Source organism: Ipomoea triloba, chromosome 1 (assembly GCF_003576645.1).
Source record: "Ipomoea triloba cultivar NCNSP0323 chromosome 1, ASM357664v1".
In the NCBI taxonomy this organism is placed as follows: domain Eukaryota; kingdom Viridiplantae; phylum Streptophyta; class Magnoliopsida; order Solanales; family Convolvulaceae; genus Ipomoea; species Ipomoea triloba.
In genome coordinates, this window is record NC_044916.1 from 29,757,153 (window position 1) to 29,769,622 (window position 12,470).

Here is a 12,470-nt window from a genome sequence, read left to right on the forward strand (position 1 = left end):
ATACTTTCTTTTATCTTAAGAGTCAAAGAATCAATACCTAGGGGTTTGATTCCATGACCTTAAGGTATTGGGGCTGTAGTTTGGAATCGACAAGAAAGAGATAAGAAAAGTTAACATGTGAAAATACCCTTGCCCTAAAATGAAGCTTTGCCAGAAAAATCACCAGTATCAAAAGTGTTCAAAATTTGATAATATAGAGTGTTAAATGACAAAAAAAAATAAAAAATAAGGAACTTCTATTGGAATTAAAATAATCTAAAATTTGGATGAATGTAACCTACTCCACCATTAGGGAAATAAAATTTTGAAATTGAAGAATCAAAATTCCTAAAATGAAGATAAACTATTTTGAAAACCTAAGAAGTTTAATTTGTCCCTAAGCTCTTGGTCAGGCCAATTCTTTTCTTGGTTAACTATAATCTTGCCAACCGTGTGGTGCTTGGCCATGGAGGAATCCCTTCTTGAAGCATCACCTGATTATATTGTGAAGGCAAAGGAGACCGTACGTGGTTCACAGCTACAAATTAGGAATAAAGTGTTTCTTATTTATAAGAGAAAACGTAATATATTTTGAAGACAAATATAATACTTTTACATTTTGATGTAAAAGTACTAGTTTTATATTTTGAAGACAAATATAATACTTTTACATTTTGATGTAAAAGTACTAGTTTTATTTCCGTCAAAATATTATAAATGAAAAATATAATTCTTTTGATGCAAAAATAAATACTTTTAGATCAAAATATAAAAGTATTACATTTTCTTTCAAAATATTATATTTTCTCATATAAATAGTAAACATTTTATTCATGATTTAATATTACATTTGTTAGTATAAGTATTACATTTAATTTTGACCCGATCCATCTCAAGGATCGGACAGTCTCACACAAGTTTTTTGCCTTTATTTATGATTTAAATATTAATTCCAAGTATAATAATATATATTTAAGTTAAAAATATATAATGAAAACTACAAAATTATTTAGATAATAAATTTAGGGTTTAAGAATTTTAGTTTGGAAAGATTTTTAGAAGTTTCTTGTAAATTTATGTCAATATTAAATAAAATAATTGCAAAGTTATTGATCATTATTGTCGTAGAATGATTAGAAGTGGAAGATCACACTCTTGCTTTCTTAGCTTGCTTTGTCTCTTAACTTTTCTTTCTACAATTTTTGTTTGATCTATAGTATATAAGTTAATGTGCATTTTTATTACAATATGTATTACATAGTAAAGTGTGTGATATGAGATTGACATTTATTCATGACTTATATTGTAATGTGGATTATGTTCCGTAGTATAATTCGACCTTAGCCTTAACTAATGGGACTCACTGATCCAACAAATAAAACGTTTATGTATATATTTTGAGAAAAGAAAATGTTTATATGTTTGCTATGGAGCCCAATATTGTAGTGGTTTGTCTACCAGAAAATGGGATCAAGCCCATTAGAAAAACCACTTAAAAACTTAAATAATTTTGTTTCAAAGTGTAAGCTAAAGTCATATTATTTGGCAAATTATTATGTGGACTCGGGTCCATCTTGTAAGGTGAATCCATGTTCAAACACAATTTATATATTGAATGTTCACAATTTGAATTATGAATATTTAGTATGTAAATGGACACAGGTCGACCTTGTAAGGTGGACCCTGGTCCATGGTATGCCTATTTATATTGTTTATGAGTTACATTTTTAATAAAAAATATCACATTTTTCATCAAAAGTATTATAACTATTCCTGATTAGTACGCAGTAATACATTTTTTCTAATCAGAATTTTACTTTCTGTAGTAACAATCAATCAATTTATTCTTATTTAGTATTGTATTTTCTCAGATAAATAACCTTTCAACTCTTAAATGTATGTTATATTTTGATTTAAAAGTATTATATTTTTTCTTCAAAAGTATCTCACTTTTTCTCAATAAGTAACATTCAATTTATCTTTATTAATATTATACTTTTCATCATAAATATTACACTTTTATCTAGGATCAACTTGTCTCACGTGAAAGTTTCCATATAACTTATGTAATCTAGCTAGAAAAATCAATATTTAGCTCATTCAAGTCCAGTTCAAATAACTTGAACTTTATATTTTAAAAGTTTTATCAAGTTTCAAGCTTCCAATATTCTGATTTATTGACTTAATTACATTTTCATTCCGATTACCAAACCTTAGAGGGGAACATAATGCATGAACAACCAAACATCAAAAGGAAAAGATTACATTGATTTCCCCAAAAACCAAAATCAAGCAACACATAAGCTGCGCCGCCTGCGCTGTTGATCTTCTGCATAACATTTTTTCAGTCAAAATTGCCACTCTTTTAGATGGGATAATTATAATTATAATTTATAAACAAAGAGCCAAAATCATGATATCTACATATACATGAAAACATAAAAGTACATTAACTAAAACCATTTGACTAAGAAGCTAAGGTATTTCTAGCACTATTTACTTCGTGTAATTTGTAAATTTTTATATAAGTGGGGTTATCCAGTAAATTGATACACACTATCATATAATAACTGTAAATTTTTCTAGTCACCCAAAAAATAAGAGGTTGAGAAGATTGGCATCGGAAAATTAACATTCAGATTTAGGTAGAGACAGAGCGGTATTAGTGGCGGCAGACGGTGTAGTAGTGGCGGTACGGGTGCAAGAAGGACATATATTGAGAGTGGTGGCGGGAAGGTGGTTGTAGAAAAGGTGTGAAGTAGTAGACTTCTTCAAGGCTCTCAATTCTTGAAGCTCTTTTTGCAACCTTTTATTCTCCTCCCGAAGTGTGTCGCAACACCTCCTTAAATACTCGCAATCTACCTCCGTTTGCTTCAACTTTGTTCTGCACCCATTTCATACATCTTAGTTTTTCCCATATCAATACATACATACATTATACATATATACATCCATCAACTTAACCTTATTATCATCAAATTTATCTTTTAGTCTTTCCATAGTACAAATTTTCGTAATTTAAACATTACTAATTTTTATAAACTATCTGGTTTAACTTCCCGTAAAAAATGAAGGGTAAACTTTAATTTATTTTCTTAGAAGTTACACTAAACACAACTAATAGATCATATAAGAATCTTTATGAGATGGAGAGACTATAATTGGTACATCATATATACCCTGTCAATTGTTACTATTAAAAAAGATGAAGATAAGGGGATAAATTTAGTAAATATTCCATAAAAATATACTCTAACTAATATTAGCCGGACACTTATATCATTTTTGAATTTCATTCTTTGTACTGAATCTTTACTAAATTAAAACTTGTACAGTTAAACTATGACTTGTTATTATTAGTACTATATTTAGGATATGACAGCCATTATTATTTGACTATGCCCCATGACACTAAGTCACTAACTATTCTTATATTCCTATACACACCTAGCTACCCCAACATTCTTCTGATGATTTATATTTTAATAAATATTTAAATTTTAATAATATGTTTTATTTCAACTAAAAATTGAAATATATTTTTTATATATTTAGATACGAGTAACGGACGGAAAATATAACATACCTTGCTCTTCTGTTCTGAAACCATACTTCTACTTGGCGTGGACGAAGATTGAGCTGCTTTGCCAGCGCAGCCTTGTTCTTCTGCAAATGATAAAATCAGATGTTCTTCCGATCCAGATATATTTATACTATATTGTTCAACTTGTAAATTATATTATATGTAATTAAGGATGATTAATTAATTAAGGTTGTGAGGATATATATGATTACTGGATTGAGAGTGGAGTGTTGTTTGAAGGTTTGTTCAAGAAATGCGGACTGTTGTCTGGTAAGCCTCAGCTTTTTCCTGCCCAAACCGCCATTAATTATCTCGTCTTCAATTTCATCACTGCCTACAGAGTTATTATTGTTAGAAGAACCTCCTCTCTCTCTCATCATATCTCCTTCCATATCTCTCTTCCTAGACCACCATCTCGCCGGAAAAGACGACGCGCCGCTAGCTGCCTCCGCTGCTCCACCGCCGGAACCCCGCCCCTTTCCGGCCAGTAAATTTGACAACAACCCCGGCTCAGAACCCACTGCGTGCAGTGTACGTATATATGTTATACCAAAACCAAACATTAATTATTAAGACTTAAGAGAGGCAAAAATCGGAAAACAACTAACAAATTAAAGAAAAAATGAGGAAATAATTATATTATATTACAGTTGTGGGATAGCCATGGAAAACGAGGCTGGGCGGCGGCGCAGGGAAGCGGCGGCGGAGAGAGAGGCAGAAGAGCAAGCTGCAGCGGCGGCTCTTCATCAACAGGGCTCCCACTTTCAGCTTCTTCTTCTTCTTCTTCTTCACCGCCGCCATCTCCTAAAGAACCCATGCAAAACCCTATATTATTATCTTTGCCCCTCCCATTCTTTTGATCTTCATCATAAGCAGAAGCAGAAGAGATTTCAAGAAACGAAAATGGCTTCAGGGTTGGGATACTGCTGCTATCCCCCCCTACGCTCAAACCCAACTCCATGAAAGATGAGATGAAAATGAATTTGATGAAAGTAGTTAGGTTGGGGAAGAAGAAGGTGAGTGATAGTATTATATATATAAGAAGTAAGAATGGCATATTATTAATATTGGTAGTCAATGTATCCACGAGAGAGATTCCATTACTTGAATGATTGAGAATTAGTAATAATGATAAGGAAGTTATGATCATGAGCAATGATGACTTCAAATTTCTACCGTGCTAGCTTTAGCAATCAATGCTGTCTATTTCTTAGCCTAATATTTCCAACTTATCGGAGAGATCCAGATTACACAATATATTACTCCGTACAACTTTAATGCATACGAAGACAAAAATTTGTGTAAGACTGATTCACGGGTCTCAATTCGAGTCAAATTTTTTATTAATGAGGTAAAATATCTGATCCATTAATCAATGATCGACCCGTCTCACGGATTGAGACTCGTGATGAAATGACCTCACACAAGTGTTATCTTAATGTCAATTGCTTTCATAATTTTATTCAATTAATTATAATTTTGATCTAATTCAAGAAATTACACTTCACAATCAATTTTTTTTAAAGTGTCAAATTTAAATTTTAAGTCAAGTAACAAGCGAATTGGATTTAAAAAAAAAAAAACCTTCAATAAAGTCTATCTGATGGATGAGAGTTGGTCGACCACGCACTGGTCTGATAGACCCTTCTTTTGGCAACTAGTCGGAATCTTGGGATTTAGCTAAGGCGTGTTAAGGGTGACTTCTGGGAGGTTAGCAAGCTATGTAAATTAGGCGGGACTCATGACCATGAACCCAATTCAGGCAGGAATGGCTTATTTCATATCAAATCGTTGTCTAATAGAATCCAATTATTCATTCTCAGCTCAGCTCGGTGTAATAAGATATCAGATTTTAGAAATTAACTTACTTTTAGGACTCCAGCTAAGCCCTAGTGTATGAATATTCATTCTTAAGGGGCAAAACGGATTTGATTTTTTTAATAAAGGATAAATTGAATCTAATCAATTATGGTAAATACGGAGTATAATTTTCTTAATTAGTTTACATTTTGGTGGATAAGACAGTAATTACATGTTGAAAGTATGTAACGAAATTGGGGCCAGCTATAATGAGAGATGATTGGAAGATGAATGATTAAAGGTCATATAATTGTGTCTACTTAATTCATTATTAGCCGTTCTTAAAATAAAACACTGATTATCATTATCATCATGTCAATCTCACACACTAGCAAGTTGGAATAACTATGCATATTATTATGTGAAACATAGTGTTTAACGTGTATAACTGTATATATGCCTATTGCCTAATAATACATTCGTTATTATCATTTAATAAAACCTACAAAAATCACAAAATAAAATTATGTAAATGTTTCACTTATAAAAAATTTGTTTTAAGTAATTAATTATATGAATTGATGATTTGATTAATATTATATCAAAATAAATAGTTTCACATAAAATAATTCTATATAATTCTATAATGTTAGTTATAGATAAAGTATAATACTTTTGATGAAAAAATAATACTTTTACATCAAATTGTAAAAGTATTACATTTCCCCATATAAGTAATAAATATTTTATTAATGATTTAATATTACATTTGCTAGTATAAGTATTACATTTTATCTTGATCACGCTGGCTCATAGACGAGCTGAGCTGAGGATCCTTGACACGGTCTCACAAGTTTTTGCCATTGTTTTATTGGTATATATGATGAGTAAAATAATGTAATTACAAAATTATTATCAATACGCTAATATAATAATTATTACTTCTCATGCATCAAAAATCACTTAAACCGCAATTAATTGCAAGTCTGCAATGACCTCTAAATTAATTGGAACCAGTTACCCGTTTTGCAAAACATTTTCTTGTAATAAGATTAAATTAATTATTATCATTAAAAATAAAATAAAATGTTCAATTTATGTTTGAGATGTATATTCACAAGGTGCAGGTAGTGAAGATGATAAAATATGTTGTTAATGAAAATTTTCACACGTAATAGAAAACACTTTATATGAAATAATGTACCTACTATATATAAAGTTAGATAAGTCAATTAAAGTTTTCCTATTATTGTCATAAACAATATAAAAAAAATTATGTGAATTTTGGAAGAGTATTATTCTCATCACATATTTTAATTTTATGTTATTGAAATTTTCATGATAAAATTAATACAACTGTTTGGACCAATTGGTAAGCAAACTACATTTATCATGTATCATGTATCATGTAACAGAGTTCTTAGCAAATTATTCGGTCCGAATTTGGATTAATTTAACAATGGTGGGGATTGGGTTTTGTGTTGCTTTTGAGAGGATTCAATTATGGAACTCATGCAGGCTTTAATGATTGGGAGAGATTAGTTAGGGATGAAAGAATTAGGATGGAGCTGAGGTTTGATTACGTGCATGAATTATTGGGAAGTTTCCAACATTTAATTACCCTTCAAAGTTCAAATTAGCACACACAAAAGAGAAAAAAGAAAAAAGCAAAAAAAGGAGAGCAGTGGGGACAACAATGAACCATTTTCCTTGCAACAGAAATGTAATTAATCTCAAGATATCTTCTAAATTAATTAATTAATTAATATATTAAAGTTTGTATGGAATATTCACAATATTAATCATGTACGATTTTCAAAAATCATAAGGTTGGATAATGGTAGGTAGAAATGATTTATTTGGTGAACGTATACTCATCTTAAATTCTTAATCGCCCCTTCCTCGTTTAATGGATAGTATATATATTGAAATGAGGCCAACATAATATTATCTATAACACCATTAAACTAAAAATTACAATCACATTTTAAGTTTAAATTAATTAATTATCATAAATTAAGCGATAAAAGTATCCAAAAATCATAAATAATTATTAATTCTCTCTTGTGGATATTAACTACACCGTATTACTTTTCTTTACTCGTTCGACCGCCATAATTAGTTAGAAACCACGAATTCACAAAGTTAGAAAAATATCAAAAAAGTGATTAGAAAGTCCAACTATTATGCTGGCCTGGTCGGTGATTAGAATTAGCAAGAAGAATTTTTGTGAATCCTAAAAATTATCAGAGTGATTAATTTTTATAAATAATTCTAGATTTCCAACGTAACTATTCTTTTGATGATTAAAAAGTTGAGTTTTTTGTGCAGTAGTGTTAACTAGCTAGTCCAATTTATATAATATATACAAGTGGTTGAAAATCCAAGTATTTGTAGAAGACTCAGCTAGTCCAATTTAATATGTAGAAGCAAGCATGCATGGACAGTAATCTTGTGAGCTGCTTAAAAAAACGACACTATCGCCTGAGCTGCGGGAACGGGGGATCGGAGTAGGGTCTACACCTTCACACCTGACCGTTGACGTACGGCACACAAATTCCCCACCACCAATCATTTTTGGGATCTTCATTCCTCCAACCCTACTTTTGACGATCGTTATATCGGGGTTAAGGTCCACCTCACCTTAAAAGGTAGCGAAGTTCTAGTCCAAAACAACGTTGTTTCATAATTCACATCAGCGGTACATTTAGTGGCACTGTTTTTTTTGTGCAATCAGAAAAAATGTTATTACTACAAGTATATAATCTGTTAAAGGTATGTTTATAAAATCAATACCTTAAGTCTTTAACAAAAGTTACTAATTTCCGACCAAATATCTCTTAAACTATACAATAATCATGGTTACATGTCAAACTACACTCAACTTACTATGAGCCTTTAGCTTTAGATCAATTTATTTGCTTACCGTTCACATATTATGAAGTTAGAACAACGTTAATTAGAACAAGTACATAATCTATTAACTACATATATGTTTAGAAAATCAATGCATTAAGTCCATAATAAAAACTTGCTAATTCTCAACCATATATTTCTTAAAATTATACCATAATAATCGTGATTACATATCAAGCACTCTATTTATGAACATTTAGCTTTAACTTTATTTACTTATAGTTCACTGATTAACGATCAACTTAGAACAATGTTAGAATTATTTGACATGATATATTTATAGTTAACCGTTTATGTATTTACATATGTAAGTTTATGTATTTACAATTAATAGATACTATAATTGTACATACTGAAAAGGTAAATGTTGATCAAACGGAATGGAGAAAAATCACCCTAATTTAAACAAAACTACGTCATTTTAGACCAGGTTTACAAAAAATTGTAGTTATAAAGCTTCCGCCATTACACGAGAAAGTATAATTAATAAAATATTGGTTCGATATAAAGTTGTACTTATGGATAAAATAGAATGAATTGATTTGACCATATAAATGAATTAAATGAAACCATATGGTTAATATAAATTTGTATACAAAATTTTATGGTACATATTTTGCGCCTATTAAAAATGAATTGATGAGTAAGAACTCTTTTCTCTCCCCTCTCTTCTCCTCTCCATCTTGTCTTATAATTATTTTTAAGAGTGCTTAATTATTTAAAGAACGAATGTAAAGTATTTACACTTACTTAAAATGCATCACGTATACGCATCATACGCATGCCATATGGATTGAAGAGACATATGATTTTTAGAAAATGAAATAAGTTAAGCATATAATTATATGATTTCTAATTAATTAATATATAGCTTTTACTAAATGCGAGACATACATAGACAGCCATGTAGAACAAGACAACACACGCATGCCTTATTGTCTGCACATTATATATATTGACTAAACTTTCTATGAAGCTACGTGGGATGAGGTTTTGATTAATGGTGGGAAAAAAAGGAAGAAGAAAATTTAGACAAAACCTGCAGTAAGCCTGCATCATGTCACAATTATTACACTTTTATTATTAAATTAAAGTCATTATATTTTATCATGAATGTATGACAATTGTCATTTGTTTGCCCATACAAGTATTTGTGATTTTGTGATTTGGATGGATATCGCTAATAAAGTACTTGCATTATTATTATTATTGTTGTTGTTGTACTAAGCACGTTGTTATATTTAATAGATTTTGATGATGCGAATTAGTTGTGTTAGAAAATTAAAATTTTAGATTTTAGATTTTCTATTTTTAGAAAAGTTGTCAAAATTTCTCATCAAATCAACATTATTTTGCTAAGTATAAACATAGAAGAGTTAGTGTTAGAACTCTTGATTTTCAAAAGAGATATTGCCAAAGTCTCAAAAGATTTTATTGTTTAGAAGACATGCTTTAATCAAATAGAATGAACTTAGTCAGAAAAGATAACATTTTAGAAGAGTAGTCTTGATAAAAGACTTTTACAATAAAAATAAAGTTGATTGAACGTACAAAAGAAGTATTGAATCAAGAGATAAGTCTCAATTTGATGATGGCTAGGAAGGATTTTTTTTTTACGATATTATATAGTACGGGTGTGAATTGTTGTTCCACTAGGGATTGGGAGATATTGCATGCAATATGTAATCACAAACGACTAGAATAGCATTAGGAAATTGACAAAAGCTAAAGCGATCCAAAACAAGTCGAAGGCATGCAACTATAATTAAACATGTTGGAATAAACACATATTAACAAGGGAATAACACAAAAATAAAAGAAACATGACTAAAATTAGGTAACATAATCTATTATATATAAGCAAACCTATAGGCCAGATTTAGGGAAAACACATAACTAAGAAATTGATGAGATGCACATAAGAATCGTAGTCTAAAAATCACTTCCGTGATCATCTAAACAAATATTAAGTCTAAGAAATACCTCACTCCTGTGATGCATCAATTCAAAGTCCTTCAAACACACAATGCATCAAAGCCTCATAATTATTCTATTTATATAGTAGAAAATAGGGATTATTATGCATGGAGCAATTTGAAATCTTGACCTATCTCTCTTTAATTTGTAATCAAAATTTTAGGTAAAAGAAAATATTAAGGGATGAAATTGAGTAAGATTGAAAGTCGATGATCAAAGTGAAAAATTTTTAATAGTCGAGGGCGAATTCGGTATTAACTCTATAGTATAAATAGTTAACAAAATGTGACATTTAGACATTTTGTATCCAATGCATTTTGTATTGAAATGAAATCTTCCATGATAAAGCCTTGTAAACGTGAGGTGACAATACATAAGTAAGTGCATGATTGACATGATTAAGGTTTCCTTCTTTTCTTAGCAAATTACTTTAGTTTTGTCATCCAATACATAGAGTCTACAAGCTAAGGTTAACATATTCAAAGTTGATGCATGAAAAAGGGGGTGTCCAAATGATGATTACGATGGCAGGGGTGTATGATTGAAGCCAAATTCAAATCCAGAGACTTTAATTTGTGCAGATGTGAATAAGTGATGAAGATGAAAACAAATTTTCCAAGAAATGATAATGGGGATTTTTGACCAACTTTAATTGGCGTTGCATCCACGCCCGTGTGGTCTAATCAATAATGACTTTTGCATTTCCCTTTCTCTTATATGATCCAGCCCTTTAATTACTAAAAATTCGTAATCATCAAACTCATCCGGAAAACATATTTCTCATCATTACGCTAATCGCTGTCATTAGCGTCGTCATTGTCAAGACGAGTAATCACCAACTCAATAATGTGTAGGAAAAACAAAAGTCATACTAGACCTCACTATAATCTCATTCTCTGAGCAGGTATCTGATTAAGACCTCTATAAACTTTAAAAATTCTAAGGTATTAATTTTAAAATTTTAAACAGTGGTTGAAACTTAGATAGTATTCCATTCAAATTTTTTAAAAAGTTTTTAAAATATTAATTGTATTCTAAAATTTATTAACTTTTATAATCCTTTTCGTCTACCAACTCTACAAACTAATTATATATAAGGCTTGGTTCATATGCGGCCGGCAGCCGCGGTAATTCCAGCTCCAATAGCGTATATTTAAGTTGTTGCAGTTAAAAAGCTCGTAGTTGGACTTTGGGATGGGCCGGCCCTTTCTGTGCAGTAGTGTAATTGCGTACATTTACTGATTTACATATGCTTGGTGGTGCATCCACTCCTAAGTACACCACAATTCACGCATAAATGCACTACACCCTATCACTTACTGCACCACCAAAATATACATGGTGCAGGAAATTGCTAAAATGCTACCGTATTTTTTCAATTAGTGCACCACAGACTAACACTTTGTGGTATACAACAGTTCACTCAAAAGTGCACCATACCCTAGAATTTAGTGCACCACCAACATATACATGGTGCAGAAAATTACTAAAATACGACACTTGGCCAAAAAAAAAATAAACAAAAATAAAAATATAATGCCACATCAATGGTGATAGGGAATATACCCTGCAATTACCGCTATACGTATTCCGGATATTTATACGGTATTGAGTATGTGACTAGGGGCCTATATAAAGGGCCCTAGCCCTTCAAGTTATGGGCTTTTTTCCCCATTCTTTTTCTCTCTAAAAGTATCAAGATACAATGCTCTCCCTTCTCTCTAACCTATCTTAGAGCAATGAATAAAAGAGCTATTTTGATTTAAATTCTTAGATTAATTTTTATACAATGCATCTACTGTTATACACACAGCTGATACAGGACAATTTAGTTTTATCAAATGGCCACTTCACCGACTTGCTAGGATGAGGACAACCTTAGTTGATATTGGCACAAAGTTTTAGGACAAACAACAAATGGATGAGTTTTTTTACAAATGGGAATGGTGGATTTTGGAGATGTTTTTCTCTTTCAAATTTAGAGGTTTTGGCAGGAATGGGTGGGGCCCATTGTGAGGGTTGATTAGCGCCTCATGGCAATTCATGCGTGGGGCCCACTGTGGGGGTTGATTTGCGCCTCATGACAATTCATGCGCCCAGGCGGGCGTGTTATATATATATATATATATATATATATATATATATATATATATATATATTTTTTTTTTTTTTTTTTTTTTTTTTTTTTTTTTTTTTTTTTTTTTTTTTTTTTTTT

The 12,470-nt window shown here is 30.7% G+C and overlaps 1 protein-coding gene across 1 annotated transcript; it reads right to left on the bottom strand.

Moving 5' to 3' along the window:
• Window positions 1-2,349: 2,349 nt before the first annotated feature.
• LOC116020894 (homeobox-leucine zipper protein HOX11-like) lies at window positions 2,350-4,578 on the bottom strand. The gene is made up of 4 exons (XM_031261463.1): window positions 4,211-4,578; window positions 3,775-4,082; window positions 3,566-3,645; window positions 2,350-2,863 (listed from the first exon to the last, which is right to left on the bottom strand). The coding sequence occupies exons 1-4, from the start codon at window positions 4,521-4,523 to the stop codon at window positions 2,608-2,610; spliced, it is 957 nt and encodes a 318-aa protein (XP_031117323.1). The 5' UTR covers window positions 4,524-4,578; the 3' UTR covers window positions 2,350-2,607.
• Window positions 4,579-12,470: the final 7,892 nt, after the last annotated feature.